The sequence below is a fragment of the Doryrhamphus excisus genome, chromosome 1 (assembly GCF_030265055.1).
Source record: "Doryrhamphus excisus isolate RoL2022-K1 chromosome 1, RoL_Dexc_1.0, whole genome shotgun sequence".
Classification (NCBI taxonomy): Eukaryota; Metazoa; Chordata; class Actinopteri; order Syngnathiformes; family Syngnathidae; genus Doryrhamphus; species Doryrhamphus excisus.
Window position 1 is genome coordinate 42,740,230 of NC_080466.1, and position 19,582 is coordinate 42,759,811.

Below are 19,582 nucleotides of genomic sequence, written 5' to 3' on the forward strand. Positions count from 1 at the left end.
TACTTTGCAACAACATCTTTCTTGAATTTATTAGCGTTCTATTTATAGAATTTTATAGAATTTATTACCTTCTTTGTCAACACTTGCAACTTTTTTTTGCAGCTGTCGTAAATAAAAAATTTTAAATTTTAAATTTTAAATTTTAAATTTAAATTTTTTTATTTACGACAGCTGCAAAAAAAAGTTAAATTTAAAAATTAAAAATTAAAAATTAAAAAGAAAAAACAAAAAACAAAAAGCAAGCGTGCCAGCACAAATATGCATAAATATGCTTAAAAGGAGCCAGGAAGGAGACAGATACTGAGTTGTTCATCGTTCTGCGTTTTCAAAATAAACCACATACACATCATAAAGATGATTAAAGGATTTACTTGCTGAAATCTGTCTATAGTGTCCCAACTCCAAAATAACCACCATCCATTCTTTGGAGTCACTCGATTGTAAGGACTAGTTTGTTTGGTGCACTATTTGGCTCTACGATAACTTTGGCTCTACGACATACGAAAATTAAGGTTTCGCTGTAAACACTGTTGGCATACCCGACCCAAATTTTGAAGTCCGCTGTATTTGGTGACTGGGTATTTTTTTTACTTGGAAATGACACAGGAAATCGGCCAATTGTATGAGAACTTAGTCCAAAAGTTCTCCAACATGTGGATATAGGATTCAAATGTAGCACTTAACATTATGATTTACCAGACACCTTTTCGGAAGGTGCAAAACATTGTGTTTCCGCAACAAATAGGGAATAAGGTCAAGGGAATAAATGTTAGAAATAAGACTACAAGGAACATGAGAGTAAGCAAGGTATGAGTAATTGCGGGATCAGCCGCATGAAGTCATTGGAGAAAATTGGGTTTAATCTTTTTTATTTAGCGTAATGTGTTTTACACTCCACGCTCCTCTCATTTGTTTCCTAGAAAATAAAGAAAAGATGGAATGAACGCTTTCAAATTGGCTGCTGAAATGTAAATTAGTGTTGCCTGTAGATAACAAATTTGAGTGAAGCACAATTGCTGATTTTTATCCTCGGAATCATCCGTTTGCCATAGCCGTAAATTCTTTTGACATTAATGTTCCAAGTCTTGGAAGCGGTCAGACGATATCTGTTATAAATTACAACAATTTGCTTGGGAGGATATAAAGCCCCATATATATATATATAATTCACACACACACATATATATATAATTCGATAAGCAGGTTTCCAAGTTGTTTTGTGCTTTTAATGTTGAAGTTAAATGTAAGTTCAATGCAAAACACACACAGTGTGTGCACATTGGGGCTAAAATGGCCCCCGTCCCCCTCTGAGATGCTGCACAACATCATTTAAGTTGACTCTGAGAGGCCAGTGGGATGGTGACAAGACAAATTTGCCGGTAATATGAAAGCAAAGAATGTAGCCAGCCATGAAGTGGCCCGCACATCAGGGACGGCGGTGGGTAATACGGGCGACCTGTCAGTGATGGATACGTCCAGCGGTGGGTTACTGGTAATAGTTCCTGCAGCACCAGACAGGACATATTTCAGGCCTAAGGGGTGCATATCAGCAGGCCAGTGATTACTGCAACATAAACAGGGGTGCGCTAAGGTCCCGGGCCTGACGGAACAATAAACTAATAGCAATGTCACTGTCCCCCCATGACACCGGCTCTGTACGCGAGGAGTAACGGCTCGCTTTAAAGAGCCCGCAGCACTGGGAGCCATTTTTTATTTCCAGGATGATGGCCTGCAACTGATGTCATTATGGACCTTAAATCAACTTTCTGCTTGCTTGAACATGGTCACCCGGGTACAGGGGGACAAGGACAGGAAGAGGTTGAAGTGCTTGGTCCGTCTCCGTGCCAGAGCTACCTGCCGAGTTAAAATTGATTTGGGAGCGCGGTGATCAATCAAGTGTCCCAACAACATACATTTTTTACGTGCGTGTCTGTATTGTCCTGTCATAATGAGCCAAATAGTTGTGTTGAAAAATGAAAAGAGGAAAGATAAACCAATACAGAATTTACAGGAACGGACAAACCGCCGGTATAAGAAAGGGAATTTTACCCATCAATGTCATTATGTTTCTCCGTAATCGGATGCGGACATCTCCAAAAAGGAAGTCAATGCAGTTTGCTCCAACACCAAATATAATATGCGGCGGGACATTTGTGCAATGACGTTTTATTGTCAATTACGTGAAATCATGACGCATCGCTGTAAGCGTTCGGGGGGTTGGATCAAAGTCCTGGGATTTAAGGCCATAAACATAACCCCATCCGGAATGACACACCTTTGTCCCACTCCGTTACCGCTCTCATCAGCCCGCCGTTTCATCCGAGTAAACAGCCGTGTCGGGGTCACCAGGACTCCCGGATAATTGAGCCAGTGCGGGCCGCCCTGTCAGGCGCATGGGCTAAAAATACATCGCCCGCTGTCACCTGGCACCAAATGGGGGGGGGGGGGGGGGGGGGGGGGGGGGGGTGATTGTTCCCGCTGTCTGGGAGCAGGACACTAGCATCAACAGTGACCTTCTCTTTCTTTAAACAGAAAAAAATAACAAAAGAAAAAGAACTTCAAAGTCTCTTCAAGGCTTCAGAACCTCAATTTAAAATTTAATTGTAAATCAGCAAGCAGGTGATTAGCATGCTAAAACACAGACTGCAACATTGAGCATGTTTTGCCTGTCATGGGCGTGCCCTTCGATTAGAACTCAGCAAGGCGTTGAAGAGAATAAGGCGAAACACATGCGGGCGGAATAAGAGCAAAGCGCGTTGAAATATCTGAATGAGGAAAGACACTCCTTGGAACGTGGAAAGGTTATTGATATGTCCTGCAATCATTTCCTCCTCTTTGATATGCAAACGATCCAGTGTGAATTTAGAGCAATCCTATCAGACTCATTTCACACTTCTTAGCCCTCGCGTCTCTCTAGAGTCCTCTGCCTCATTAGGCCAATGTTCTCCATTACCAGCATAATTAAAATCTTTAGTAGCTTATCAAATTAAAAATATTTTTTTGCTGATCGGACTGAGATCTTCACCTCGCGTTTATTTTGCACAACAGGAATAAATTAAGACTAAGCGTTTTTGCACACAATGTATTACAATTTGGTGCTTGAAAGGAGCACTTGTGATATCTATAGAGCTGCTGATGAGAAACCGGGAGGGGGATTTGGAGACTATAAACTCGAGTAGATAAGCACGTGCAAATCATCTTTCATTTGCCGCTGCTCATTTGGAGAATGCATGTAATTAATTGTAATGTTAAACGAGTGGCCTTCACGATTTCAGTTTGAGTTCACGTTGCTAAAAAAAAACAAAGCCCTTTGCTGGATTTGTCAACTTTTCTGACTAAATTTACAATAACCGCATAATCTCCACACATGAAACGTTGTCTCATTTGACCTATAACACCCATAATAATAATAATAATGTTATTATTATACATTATTTGTATTCTGTTATACATTATTATTGTATTTACAACATCAACTTGTGTATTTTTTAAACCAAAAGATAACATAATAACATTTAACCAAATCCAATCGTCATTTGAAAGAACAAATTTTCCACAATTATGAATTAAACTGCAAATACCATATTTTCTGGACTATAAGTCGCTCCGAAGTATAAGTCGCACAAGGCCAAAAATGCATAATTAGGTAGAAAAAAAACATACATAAGTCACAATGGAGTATAAGTCGCATTTTTTGCGGGTAATTTATTTTATAAACTACTTGACGAAGGCAATTTCTAATATTAATAAAAAAATAGAGAACAGGCTGAATAGGTGTAAGATATGCTAACACGATGGTTATTCCGCTACACGAAAAATAAACATGAACAGAAAAGGTGTCCAGTGTTTATGTAACATAAACAGTTTTTTCATTTATAAGTTTGCTCTGGAGTATAAGTTGCAGGAACAGCCAACCTATGAAAAAAAGTGCGACTTATAGTGTGGAAAATATGGGAAATTTTTCATAAATTGTCATTTGGCCTGAATATGATGACTCAAAATTGACTACTTTTCACATACACGCACAAAACAGACATCGCTAATGAATGAGATCGGGAGCTTGGTGAACCTTACTAGTAAGTGCTTGTTGTTTCTTTAGCCTATTCAGCTTCCCAAGTATATGTTTTTTGAAGTTGAATAACTTATTATTACTTATTATTTTTTTCCTCTTCATGACACATTTTTTGACTGATGGGACCTACAGTCTGGAAAATACGGCATATCTTGCAGTACGTTATAAAGTTATCGCCCTCTCAGCACGCGCCTCTCCGTGACATACTGCGTTTTTCAGGACGGTCTCATGACCATCGTGCGGTTATGCTGATGGCCACAAACCTTATGGCGTACCATATCTCGGTTTCAAAACACACGATATGATTCCTTTTCATGCTGGGTGTCACTCATATGCAGGAACACGCGCACTGGCATTCTGTGGATGTGTTGTCAACACACCAAAAAAATGGCGTGTGTCTTCAAGGGATTTCTTTTTTCAAAGAGCCGTGTGAGCTGCAGTGTGCTTGACTTGTTAAATGAGGTTTAAGTCTTCTGTGTCAATTGGAGGCGGCGCAGAGCTTTAAGTATTTTGCACATTAATGCGCTTTTGAGAATATTACCCCGGGGTCCTGTTCCTCAAAGAGGCGGGGGGGGGGGGGGGGGGGTTTCTTGTGTTGCCGATGTAAACATATACGTACAGTAGTTGTGTGTGCACCACATAAAAGTTGATGGCTATTATTCAGAATTCATGCCTTGTCTGAATGTTAATTATTTACTCCGGGCGCATGAAGTTTGCGTACAAATATACTGCAGATGACAGGCGCAACAGGGAGGAAGGGGGGGGGGGGGACTACTTGCTTGAGATTGTAATTAATACGCTGTTTTGTTTACAGACAGATGATTTAATTAAACGATGTAGAAGAGAGATGGATTAGCTTGTAATTGATTTTATTATCCAATTTGTTTGTTCCAGGCATGATTCCTGCAGAGCTCCAGCAGCTATGGAAGGAGGTTACAAACGCTCATGTGAAGGAGGAGCACAACAACAACAGCAGCAGCAACAACGGCCACCGGGGCCTCGACCTGTCCTCCCCGACGCCACCAAAGAACCCACTCCACAACCAGCACGCCACCACCAATGGGCAGTACATGAGTCATAAGAGAGAAGCGTAAGTTGTGTACCTTTCCTTACAGACACGCTAAGAGCCGCATCATACGTGGTAATGGTAATGGTAATGGTAATGGTAATGGTAATGGTAATGGTTTTTATTTCATTTGAACATGTTTCAGATTACAAGTGAATGCATCTCATAATCAGTTCCCAGTTCCACATGTCCAAAAGGAGTAGGAAGAAGCAAAGCTTATTTTTACAATCAGTAACTGTTACATTTGTTCACTTCCTGCTTTCCATAATACAGTTTAAGGTTTTTTTTTGTTTTGTTTTTTTTCATACATCATACATGATTTGGGTTATTATTGCAAAAGCATTCATTCATTCATTCATTTTCTACCGCTTTTCCTCACGAGGGTCGCGGGGGTGCTGGAGCCTATCCCAGCTGTCTTCGGGCGTAAGGCGGGGTACACCCTAGACTGGTCACCAGCCAATCACAGGGCACATATAGACAAACAACCATTCACACTCACATTCATACCTATGGACAATTTGGAGTCGCCAATTAACCTAGCATGTTTTTGGAATGTGGGAGGAAACCGGAGTACCCGGAGAAAACCCACGTATGCACGGGGAGAACTATTGCAAAAGCAGACTTTTTCAAATAAGGTTTACATTCTGTATCTAATATCATGGCTGACACATTGGCAATCTTAAATGATGCATATTCTTTCATTTTTTCTAATTAACTCGCCGTCTTGCAGTGTCTCCACAATTTGCAACGTCCCCACGGGGTTTGCAGTGTTTATAATTAATTTAGACAAAAACATCTGAAATATCAAATTTAGTTACAAATATAACACCATAAACTATACGTGTTACACATTCCCGACAATGTAACCTTGTGCACACTACACTCCTCCATGCTCTTCCTGCCATGTGTGTTTTTACCGCCTCCGCGTGTCCGTTTTTATGGCTTACATCATACATGATTTGGGTTATTATTGCAAAAGCAGACTTTTTCAAATAAGGTTTACATTCTGTATCTAATATCATGGCTGACACATTGGCAATCTTAAATGATGCATATTCTTTCATTTTTTTCTAATTAACTCGCCGTCTTGCAGTGTCTCCACAATTTGCAACGTCCCCACGGGGGTTTGCAGTGTTTATAATTAATTTATGTTCCATTTAATATTACAGTACTGTTAATGAAGGGGTCAGGTCCACCTTGCCGTGGTTTCAATTGCCTTTCCTTGATAACATTACGCACATTAGAACAAGCGAAACACAAAATCCAGACCTTTCGTGTTTACGGTATGTGATGGAAAAAAAGCTGGCATGTGGTCGAAATCTCTCGGAAGGAATGAATTTGGCATCTTACACATTTGCTTGTTTTCTTGCACCAAAGACTGATCTTTGAACTGATAGCGAGGAGCCTCCAGGCGCTATGAGCTCACAGCGTAACATCTGACTTGCGTTTCGCTGATCAAAACCCGTGTGTCATTAAGAAAGCTATGTCGATAACACTGTAAAGCAGAGAGCCTTTGGAGGTGAGGGCCGACCGCTTGCTGGGGGGTCACGGGGGGGGCTTGTAGAGAGCGACACGGAGTATGATTCATCTGGACGCTGACACAAAAACAGGAAAGCTGCTTTGATAGATTCTCTCTATAGATTATGTGTACGGATTACAGCTCAGGTTAGGGTGACTGTAACCCTTACCCTTTTTCCAGAAAGCACCCAACAAGTAACAATTACAAGGTCTTATATTATATCATATCTCGGATATTGGCTCATTCACTCCATCACACACGGTCACGAGTGAGCAAACAAGGTGAGCGTCAGCGGCACGGCAGACAAACGCGGGCCCCACGGAACATCGAGGAAGACAGCGCTCGAGCTGGCAAGCGCTGACTGTCAGAGATTAAAGAAGATGTCAGCAGCAGTTTAGCACACGCGCTTTAGGTGAAGACAGCAGCCTCAGCCGGAATAGTCTGGGAGCATCTTCGATCCGTCGGGGAACCGAGCAGGGAGTTCTCTTCGCCTAAAAAGTGCACGAGATGGCTGATGCCAAGTCAAAAAAAAAAAAAACTTTGCTGAAAGAACAGACCTCCGCCAAGGTTTGTGACTTAAAATGTCATTGAATAAGATAAAATCAGAATTAAGCCTTTCAATATGTATTGTATTTCATATTACGGCTTAAACTAAATGAACTCATTCAATACCAGCCATTTTTCAGAAGACAACCATTTCATACTTCACTGACTGATCCTCAAAGGCACACAAAATATTGTCGAAATATGCCCACATTGACATGGATCCTACCGAAAGAAAGATTAGACTTAAAAGTGTATTTCTTCACTTTTCAACTTTGTATGAAAAGCTACTGTCCACGTCAAACAGAACTTTGACTTTGAGACAAAAACATCTGAAATATCTAATTTATTTACAAACATAACACCATAAACTATACGTCAGGGGTGCTCATTAAGTCGATCGCGATCTACCGGTCGATCGCGGAGGTGGTACTGGTCGATCGCTGGTCGATCGCGGCGTGACATTAAAAAAATATCATCCCAGCATCAATGCCGTCACTTGATTGATATACAGGGCAGCCATTCAGATGACAACTGAATGTTGCCCTTCGGGCGACCAATCAAATCAAACAACGTCTCTAAGTGCAGCAGAACTTACGATGTCAGCCTATCATCCATCCCCGTTACTTGATTGACATACAGGACAACCAGTCAGATGACACCTGAATTTTGACCTTTAGGTCACCGCTCATGCGTAAACAGCGATGCAAAGTGCTAAGCTAGTCGGCGAATTGCGTCAGATTTTAAGCCCTCGCTAAAGTTTATGGTCACTAAAATGAGTGAAGGAGCTGGACCAAGTAAAAAGGCAAAAACATATCACTTCCATATGGAATGGGACGTGGACTTTTTTTTCACAATGTCTTTTTCGAAGTGCGTTTGCCTCATATGCCATTCTACCATCGCAGTACCAAAGAAGGGAAATGTGGAGTAATGTGGAGGTAATTACAAAAAATGTTAACTGTTAATTATGTGTGTTTTGCAATATTGGCTCATTTGGTTATGTAAGGTACATCAACATACATTGTACGTACAAATAATCCTCAATACATTTGATAATAAATAGATGTTCTGCATTTTTGTAGTGGGTAGATCATTTTGACTCGGTCATTTTAAAAGTAGCTCGCATGCTGAAAAAGTGTGAGCACCCCTGCTATACGCGTTACACATTCCCTACAATGTAACCTTGTGCACACTACACTCCTCCATGCTCTTCCTGCCATGTGTGTTTTTACCGCCTCCTTGTGTCCGTTTTTATGGCTTAAAATTGCTCTGCAGTGTAAAGCATTAGTGGGGGGTTGCATCATCACCTTTTTTTGCCTCTTGCACAAAATAACTTAAAATGCGTATAAATCCTGTATGTTGTTCGGATCGGGCGTTGCGGTTTATAAAAACATATAGCGACATCTTTGGTATTGAGTGAGTCTAATGGTCTTCACCCGAGCGATGGCATACCAGAAACAACACAACACGACTACACTAGAGCACTTACGGCGCAGCAGTTTGGACCGCTTTAGCTCGTCACATTAACGGTATGTAAACGCATCACTATGAGCGCATGTTTGAGTAAAGCCCCGTAAAAGAATCCATGCATTTGAATAATCAGGTTGAAGATAATGGCCTGGGCGTCAACGGAGAGCATCCACTCGTCTTGCCAGCGCTAAACTTAATGAACTTTTAATTGATGTGGTTTTGCAAGTCCTTCTGTCAGGCAACAGAAACAAGCCTCTCCTCTGATGGACCTGTTTTCCCGACTGGCTTCAGATGGGTTTACAGCAGGCCCTAAGTACCATGTAGTTAGTTTCATGTGTCATATAAAATCTGCCCAGGCACAACGACGCCTGCAACTAAAACCTTAAGTGCATCCACAGGAATCACTCATCGGCTTTGCACTTCCGTCTTAAGGAAGGAGGAGAAATTCAATCACTGATGCCTTGGCACACCAAAGCCATGGCTTTTGGTTGTCTCCGAGAAGCAGACTTTTCCGTCTCGGAAGCTACAGTACATGACCGTTTGTCAGTATTATGAAAATATGTGTGATTCCGGAAGTTTATATTGATGCCTGATATCCTGATGATCTGATGTGCTTATTCAAATGAAAAGTGTGATCTGTATCTGACACAAATTCCCAATACAATCCGGCATCAGCTCAGCACTGGGAGCATCCCGTACTCGCCGTGCACTTGGCCCACTTTGCTTCCCAACAATCAACAGTAACTACAGCTTGGGAATTGGAACAGCAATCTGTTAAAGAGGTAAATAATCAAATTTGGCACCAGTCCATCTCTTTTTTTTCCCCCCCTCCCAGTTTACTCATTATAATAATGACATGTAGTCGTAGTGACGGAAGGGGTAAGGAATAGAGCAGGTAAAGTAGTTAGGCCGGGAGAGATAAAACTGATCCCTGAGGGATTGAGGGATGCCAAAAGGGATGCTGCAAATTCCTCCGTGGGAGACTTACTGGATGTGCCTGACATTCCACATTTGCCAATGGTTGTGGAAAAGCCGTTAATGTCCAATTTCTGTGCCAAATCTGTCTTTTTGAAACGGTGCCTATAAAAAGAAAACATAGAGATTTTGTCCAAAAACAATGCCTACATATTTTTAATTGATAAAAAAAAATTATATCAGTGCATATAATACGACTAATTAAACAGTAGCCTACCATAGAAGTCATTCATTGCTGTCCTCATCCTTCTCCTGGGAACTAAAACCACTAAAGTCTTCCTCTTCTCAATTCAACAGCCTCGTAATTCCTTTGTCGCACACTTTGTCGATCTCGCTCTCTCATTCATTGTCGTTCTCGGTTCCTCGGACTGTTGTCTTCACTACGAAATAGTCCAGCCTTTTCAATCTTGCTGGTGACAGCGGATGATTGGCAGTAGTAATTCTACACTTGATCAAACTTACTTAAGCTTTGTCAGATCAAAACACCATCGCTTCAAACTGGGTGGGATATTAGCACCCGTTTCAGCCGCCCACGTGACTACTTCCTGAAACTGCACTCTAAGCATCATGGGAACTGTTGTGTCGTGATGTGCGTGTGATTGGTATATAATGAGGAAGTGTCGCTATTGGGGCTATGGCGAACTGTGTGTGTCAGAACGCTACATTACCAACAGGATGTTACTGGCACTATGCTGCGTTCAAGCACACGTTGCAAGTTTAATGTAGCTGCGCGGTTGTCTTTACTGCTGTTATGATATCGTTCGCCTCTAAAAGACGTATCATTGGTGCACGTCAATATATTTTTGCTGGTTTTCTTAGTAAATTTGTTGCCATATACGTAAAACCCCCCATGTGTAACCAACATGAGTGCGGTTTCAATTAAAAACTGTGGTAATCTTCGGCAGTTTGATTTAAATATTTACCAGCTGTATCACAAAAAAGGTCATAATCTGAATGTATGATTCATAACAGAAAGAGGAGGAGGGGAAAACCCTGCTTATGACAGCAATATAGTTACTGTCTTGTTTTGGAAAATCAATATGATCAACTACAACGGGTATACCCCAAAAATGCTTCATGGGTAAAATATGCAACAGTCGATGCGTAAATTAAAGTTTATTATAATGCTTTAAATATTTCACAATGATTGTTTAATACTATAAATACTATTTATTTCATCTTTCAATGATTGTTTAATACTATAAATACTATTTATTTCATCTTTCAATGATTGTTTAATACTATAAATACTATTTATTTCATCTGTCAATGATTGTTTAATACTATAAACACTATTTATTTCATCTTCCAATGATTGTTTAATACTATAAATACTATTTATTTCATCTGTCAATGATTGTTTAATACTATAAATACTATTTATTTCATCTTTCAATGATTGTTTAATACTATAAACACTATTTATTTCATCTTCCAATGATTGTTTAATACTATAAATACTATTCATTTCATCTTTCAATGATTGTTTAATACTATAAATACTATTTATTTCATCTTTCAATGATTGTTTAATACTATAAATACTATTTATTTCATCTGTCAATGATTGTTTAATACTATAAATACTATTTATTTCATCTTCCAATGATTGTTTAATACTATAAATACTATTTATTTCATCTTCCAATGATTGTTTAATACTATAAATACTATTTATTTCATCTTCCAATGATTGTTTAATACTATAAATACTATTTATTTCATCTTCCAATGATTGTTTAATACTATAAATACTATTTATTTCATCTTCCAATGATTGTTTAATACTATAAATACTATTTATTTCATCTTTCAATGATTGTTTAATACTATAAATACTATTTATTTCATCTTTCAATGATTGTTTAATACTATAAATACTATTTATTTCATCTGTCAATGATTGTTTAATACTATAAATACTATTTATTTCATCTGTCAATGATTGTTTAATACTATAAATACTATTTATTTCATCTTCCAATGATTGTTTAATACTATAATACTATTTATTTCATCTTTCAATGATTGTTTAATACTATAAATACTATTTATTTCATCTTTCAATGATTGTTTAATACTATAAATACTATTTATTTCTTCTTTAATACGTGCTACATGTAAATGGTGGGAATTCTCACACTCCCAAATGAGTCCATGAATCTCCACACCTTCTAAAGAACCAGCCTGGACCAGAAGCAGCAGCATTGTGCAGCCGTGGTCCACCAGAAGCACAGGTGGTAGCGATATAGGTCGGCCCCCCCCAGGCTCTTGTAGCTGAGGGTTGTCTTGTTATGGTGTCGGTGTCCATATGGCCGCCTCGTTTGCTCTCGTGGTAGCTTCCACTTAGACCACTTTCTTCAGTGCTGATTGGGCGTATCTTTACTTCCCCGCCTCTCGCCATATGGAAGATGTTGTAAAGTTTGTTTTTTCGTCGATGTCCCTGCTATTAACTTTGATTATTCGCCAACTCCCGGTGACATGGATTGGTCAGTCGGATAAATTGATACCAGGTGCCAATGTTTATATTTTGTGCTCAGTCTGAAAAGTATCTGTTTTTTTTCACACGTTTTAAACACTCCTTCAGATAAGTCTTAGTGCTATCATCCACTTGAGCGATGTAATGAATGACAGAATCCAAGTCCCACTTCGGTTCCACACCTGACTGTGATAAGTGAATTTCCGTGATTTTTCCGTTTTAGCAAATAAAAACTATTTATAACCTTCTAAAGACATTGTTTAACATTATTAAAGCCTATAGACCTGCACGGCGGTCATGTGGTTAGCACGCAGACCTCACAGCGAGGAGACCTGGGTTCAATTCCACCGGAGTTTGCATGTTCTCCCTATGCATGCGTGGATTTTTTCCGAGTACTCCGGTTTCCTCCCACATTCCAAAAAACATGCTAGGTTAATTAGCGACTCCAAATTGTCCATAGGTATGAATATGAGTGTGAATGGTTGTTTGTCTATATGTGCCCTGTGATTGGCTGGCGACCAGTCCAGGGTGTACCCCGCCTCTCTCTCGCCTGAAGACAGCTGGGATAGGCTCCAGCACCCACCGCGACCCTCATGAGGATAAGCGGTAGAAAATGAATGAATGAATGAAAAAGCCTATAGATATGTACACTCGTTAGTAGACATACTAAGAGTAAATTAGTCATTTAGCCAGTTGAGGTTGAATTTGATGGTTGGCCTCAGAAAGCCGAGTGTCTGTTTTCAGTCATTTCAGCTCGTTTACCAACAAGGACGAGAATGCTGCATGCTAACTGATACTGATGTAATCCTGCCGGGCCGATGGATAACTTAGCCTTGTACTGCTCTTACATGCGGTCTGTAGCGTTTTAATGTGTGTTTAAATGACGTCTGCTTCGGCTCTTGTGGTTGTGGCGCTCGTCAGCGTGATGGAAAGAAATTGCTGACTGCTCCGTTTGTGTCTGCAATCTGCAATACTTTTGCTCCTACTTTAAACTACACAATAAAGGCCGCGCATGCAAAGTAAATGTATACAGTGTATTAGCTTGATGGATTGCTTTGCATATTTAAAAAAAAAAAAAAACAACTTTGCTACGACTACTTTCTTGAATTCAATCGTGGTTCACAACCTTCTTTATCAATATTGTGGCGCTTGCAGGCGCCCTTTATTGAACACTCAGATGTACGTATTGTGCTCGAACACCTCATCAGCATACGGCGTTGTGCTGTTACACGTAACAGTCCACCTGGTATTATTGTATCTGTAAAATTGTCATGCAATCTGCTATTATTATTTATTATTTTATATTTATATTTAAATATTTTAAAAATAATAAAATATTATAATAATTAAAATAAAATTAAAATAATAATTATTATATTATTATTATGTAAAATATGCAAATATAACAATATTATTATATATAATTAATATAATAATTAGCATTAATATAATAAATATAATAATCATAATAGTTATAATAATAATATAATAATTATTATTTTATTTTTTATTATTATTATGTGCTTGTGTCTCTTTTTTCAGGAGCACTTTGTAAACAACAGACCATGTCAAAAAACGAAATTGATAAAACCATCAAAAGGTTGGCTCAGGCCATGATGCCAGGTTGTATGTTGACTTTAAATTAAATACTTTTGAAAGATTGGGCGGGCCGTATTCAAACACTTGGCGGGCCGGATGTGGCCCCCGGGGCCGCAGTTTGCCCACCCCTGGTCTATAGTGTCCCAGCCCTAAAAGAACCACCATCCATTCATGACAGAGACTCACCTATGTTAAGATGCTTTGGTTTTCCACTGGACTAGTTTTTTCTGGCGTACTGTTTGGTTGTACGATAACGCAGATATTTTTATGGTAATAATTTATGTTGACGATCAAATCCTACGGAAATGGAGTAATCAGAAAGCCAAAGTTTTATTGAATCATAAGAAATACAAACTTATTACAAACTTATTCCACATTTCAAGGTGGCGTTTGTGTAGAAAACCCAATCAATGATTGTACATACATGATCACATTAAAGTATTTACATGCGTGTTCAATGAAATCCATCCAGTAGTGGTATTTGTTGTAGTACATGTACATAAATGTAGATACAGGCGGTATTGTCAAAGAGGTCAACATTTTAAGTGAGCGAACATGTCGGCACCGTATCTCACTCCGAGAAGACGTTCCGTGATCACTGATCCCACTTCCTTTGCATCTCCCCCTCCAGAGCCACCGTGGAAGAGTCCTCCCCCCACAGCCACCCTCTCTACGGCCACGGCGTTTGCAAGTGGCCTGGATGTGAAGCGGTGTTCGATGATTTCCAGTCATTCCTCAAGTAAGTCGAAGCCACACTCTGAGCTGCAGTGCGTCGTTATCCTGCATTTCTAACAATCGCCATGACTTCGCACCGGGCTCGATTACACGTTTTTGTCACACCGTCCGCACAGATGCACCGCAGCTCCAGCTAGTTGTTATTCTCGAGTGGGTGCCTGTGACGGTCCTCTCTTGACAAGGGTACTGAGACCAGGTCTCCTTTGGAGGACACCATGGGCCTCTAATTCCTGTGATAAGTGCAGTTCCCATGGTGATGGGGACCGTTTTTCCCAAACAAACAACCGTAGGATGTTTTTCCACGGCTTTGTGCGCACGGCATGTTTGCCCTTGTCATCAAACCACGGGGATCGCCGTCTTTCACTGTTTCCTAGTCCTTGTGGTGTATTTCTGTCTTTTAAATCACCTTTTCTCCGTCTCACTTTTCTGCTCACTTTGCACCGTCTCTGTTTGTGTTCCTGAGCTAATAGCCAACCATGCATGTACTCCGCCATGTCGGATAGAAACAGCTGCTTCGGATTGTGATTTGGTAGGACAGCTTGTTGTTGTTTTACATCAACCATCCATCCCGCGTCTGGAAGCTCGCGTTTACTTATCAACTCGCCGTGCGCCGACTTCATGTTAATCCAGCTCATACCAGCGCCATCTGCGTCGTGGCAGCAGATCAATGGCTCACTGTCACCCCGGATTAGTCTCACTTTAAACAAGATATGACACAATTCCATTATCCCAAAACAAGCGGAGGCACGGCGTCTCAACAGACGCGGGCAGACAGGTGTAGAGGTGAAAGTTTTGACTCTTTGTCAATAGTTCGAATCCCCTTCGTTTACATAAATCCACACATAGCCGTGCAGCCCGCCTTATCCCAACTAGATGGTATCACAAATTTAAAAATAGCATGACTGTTTGGTGTCTGAAGGCCTGAAACTCAGAGTTACGTAGCGCACTTGACTGCCTAAACTGGGCCTGCACAGTGCAGGGAGTACGGTGCGGTATTTGGATCAGTTTTTCATATTTGATAGAAGCTGTAGGAAACTTCCATCCATTTTCTATTGCGCCTTTCTTCACTAGGGTCACGATATGACTTGGGGCGAGAGGCGGGGTACACCCTGGACTGGTGGCCGCCAGCCAATCACAGGGCACATATAGACAAACAACCATTCACACTCACATTCATACCTATGCACAAATTGGAGTTGCAAATTAACCTACAAGGAGAACATGCAAACTCCACACAGACATAGCCGAGGGTGGAATTGAACCCCGGTCTCCTAGCTGTTAGGTCTGCGCGCTAACCACTCGACCACCGTGCTGTTGAGCTTTTCCTTTCGGGAAATTTGTTGTTTCGGAATGTGGGAGGAAACCGGAGAGAACATACAAACTCCACACAAAGATGCCCAAGCGGGGATTCAAACCCAGGTCTCATGATTGTGTGGCCTACATGGTAACCACTCATCCACCGTGCGGCCTGTTGTTGAATAATATAATAATCAATTGCAAGGAAAATTGATTAATTATAATAATTGCAGCTCTAATCCAGAGTAAAAGTTCGGAAACTCCCGTATTCCAGGAGATCCAATGCGTTTTCATTTGCTTATTTGTAATAAACATATTAAATGAAAGCATTCGTTTTACCCAAACATCCTCACACAAGGACTTTGGGAGGTTGCCTTTAAATGATTGAGTTTTTATTGCATCCTGACATCGCCTCGCCCTTTTGTTTATAGAAGAAAAGCGAATCCATTTCTGTGCACACAGTGGAGCTTTCCCCTGAAAATGTCTGCCGGTGCACTCTGCGTTGTTTTTACAAGTGTTTTTATCATGGCAACATCTTGTTTACTTTAGTGGCCTGCTCAAACCGCTCGGAACATGTTAAGAAAACAGCCAAGGAGAGTCTCGACAAAGCTGCTTTTGTCTAACAGTAGGCCAGTGTGTGAGCCGCTCACCAAGGCGTTAACTCTCAAAGCCTTAAGCGCTTCCACATGAAGCCAAGCAACCGATACTGCCGGCCTCTGAGAAGAATCAAAAACAATAACAAAGAATGTATTTAGTGAAAGCTAAAATGCTTGGGCCAAAGTCTCCTCAAGGATGGAGGAAATGTTGAAAGGAGAAGGTGGCGAGGTGTCCGCCAGTGTGGAGTCAGCAGGACTCGTACTGAGTAAGCAGACAGAAAGGAAGGTGAGGAGGATTCTTAACGTGGAGCAGACCGAAGCTCCACATGCCAACAGCAACAACCAGCAACTGGACTGCAATGTTGATTTAAACTTTGTGTGTTTATTTTATCCTCCAAAGAAAACATGACATGCCGACATGCGCTATCTTGATAAATACAAAGCGCCCGAATCCCTGTTCCTGTTTTTGGGATCAGCGCACAGTGAGGCAGGGGCGTCACTAGGTTCTGATGACGGGGGGGCTTGGCCCCCTGGAGAGGCACAGGATATGAATGAATGTAGTAGACATTCAAAAAAATCAAAAAAAAAAAAAAAAAAACAAATCAGGAACAATAACCGGAATATAACTTTCCCACTTTTGGAACGATTTAGTAAAGATACTCAATTTTTTTAGGCATTAAATTTACACAAGTACACACAATCTACACTGCAAAACCGCTGCTCAAGCTCTGCAACCAGTGGACAGTGATCAATTTTATAATAATCATTATTATATTATTAATTAGCCTATTATTATTACTATCATTATTATTATTATTCTGATTATTAAGTAGTAGTAGTAGGCCTGTTGCTTATTAGCCTGGTTTTGCCCTATTATATATAAAAAATAATTTTTTGTTTAAAAAAAGACAAATATTTTTTTTTCTTTTTATACCGCTGTGATGACACACTTTTTTTGATTTTTTATTTTTTTTGTAAAAAAAAAAAAAAATTAAAAATTAATTAAATAAATCAATGTATCAAATTATTTAGGAGGGGCTGAAGCCCCGCTAAAGTAGGCCTAATGGACGCCACTGCGGAGAGGTGCGGTCGGTCGGGAGTCCAGTGTTCATGACGGTCAAGAACCAAGTCTTCAGTGTCCTCCCCGGAGGTCAGAGGCAGTGAAACACCGCAGTGCCCTCTAGTGCCGTTTCCGTCTGCAGGCCGGAACCTGAACTGTTTTGGCCTCAACTGTTTTTTTTTTATTTTTAATTCCACCACATGTTGCCTTTTAATGAGTTATTTATCATTCTAATAGCTGGAATAAGATACATGCTTAAGAAAATGATATATTCTAATTTAAAGATCTGGGGCACCTAAAATAAATACAAATAAGAAAAGATCAACAAAGTAACTGACAGGTTTTTAAAAAATGGCCGCATTAGCGGAATGTCTTGAGTGACTTGTTTTATTGTGCCAATTTACGTTCAACATTGTCAGTCTGCCACGGAGCTTTTAAAAGCTCCATTTGAAGTCCAGAAAGTGACACATGCCGACGTGCGCCGTCCTCTCTTGATGTCAATCCCAGCGCCCCCACCCCCTCCACCCCGCCGCCCGCCGCTCCCGTGTCCAGACACTTCTCTCAAGGCCGCATTAGGGCCATTTGAATATTTCATTTCCTATTAATTATGCACTGTGACTCTCCATGTCATTAGAAGAAATAAAGTGGAATGTAACAAAGGATGAAAAGAAACGGGGCATATGTCTCCTATGAACAAGTCCATTTCAAAGCCGCTCACGTAGGACGCCCTTCATTGAAAATTCAGTTGATGCCAGTTAAATTGAAGTTGAAACGTCTTTACCTATTTTTTTTCTCTTTGAAATGTTTACCAGACCTCCTTAATTGAATCGCCACTAATGAAAAGCACAGAATGGAAACTGCTTTTTTTTTTTTTTTTCAAAATATTACTCTTAATTTGTTAGGTAATATTATAAAATAATTGCAATAAATAAAAAAGGGCCATAAAATACTAGTATGTGCATAGTATTTTTTAAAAATATTACTTTATTTTTTGTACCATTTTTAGACAAATAGGTCAATATTGAAGTTAAAAAATATGATAATAAATAATTACAATTTGTATATTCTTGGCTTTTAACTTTATTTATCACACAAACGATACATTCCGGAATAAAAATCCTTACCCAGATAGGACAGAAACACGTGTTGAATTAGAGCTGCAGCAAAGGATTATTTAGTCGATTAATCGTAAGCGTGTTTTGATTAATCGGTTAGGCACCAGGTGAACCAATCACAGTTGAGGCCTCAACAGTTCATCAAATGCCAAAATCGTTCTTTATCGTTCTTAATCGTTGATTAATCATTGATTAATCTTGAATTATTTGTGGAGAAAACTGATAATTTAAGGCTTTGTCGCTTTGGTGCAGTCTTTTTAGTTTTGAGATGCTAGTTTGTGATATGGTAATATTTTTTTTTTTTACTTTCTAGTAATTGTGACTGAATTTCCAGAAAGATTCCAAATATTTCAATATCTCAGTATTGAAAATGTGACATTCCTAGAGGAGGACGACATGTTTCCTTCCTCCACACGTCCGTTTTTCTACTCCGAGTGGCATTTAAAGCACCGGCGCGCGATGTTAAATTTATACCGCTGTGATGACAACCTTCCCGATGCCTTCACTGGCTGTTTTTTTTTATTTGCTGTGAAAGACAGAAAAGGTGCATTGGTCCCGTCGTGCGGCTCCACCACATGCACCCCCCCCCACGAGACGCGCTTGGTGACAGTGACCTACATGGTCACCGAAGATGTGATATAATTTATGATATATATAATATATTGGATCCATTAGTGAGCATAATGAAGTAGTGAAATGAAAGGGTATTTGTGAAATCAGTTCAAACATCCTGCTCGGATTATGATTAAATGATTAATGAAATGCCCCTGCATAAGCATTTTCAAACAGTAATTCATGCGCTGGCTGATAAAATTCCTCCAATCATATTCCCTCACTCGTGAACCTTATCTGCACCATTTTATATGAATCGCAGGGAGAAAAAAAAAGCTTGTCTGCAGCGGGCTGAGCTACTTATTAAGATTAGTTATAAAAGTAGAGGCAAAGGAATATCTTTTCCTGTATAAAATGATCATGTATAATTATAGCCATAACTCAAGGTTGTGACAGATCCCATTTCCTTCTTCTGTTTGCCTTCGTTTTATTTCAACTATTTTAA

General features: G+C 39.9%; 1 protein-coding gene across 8 annotated transcripts in view; it reads left to right on the forward strand.

Moving 5' to 3' along the window:
* The window catches only part of foxp1b (forkhead box P1b), a 166,560-nt gene that overhangs the window by 126,709 nt on the left and 20,269 nt on the right, over nucleotides 1–19,582 (forward strand). For all 8 annotated transcript variants that reach the window (XM_058087447.1, XM_058087454.1, XM_058087405.1 and 5 more), the window contains 2 exons: nucleotides 4,967–5,162; nucleotides 14,355–14,462. In XM_058087447.1, coding sequence (XP_057943430.1) covers nucleotides 4,967–5,162; nucleotides 14,355–14,462 — 304 coding nt within the window. The remainder of the gene's footprint in view (nucleotides 1–4,966; nucleotides 5,163–14,354; nucleotides 14,463–19,582) is intronic.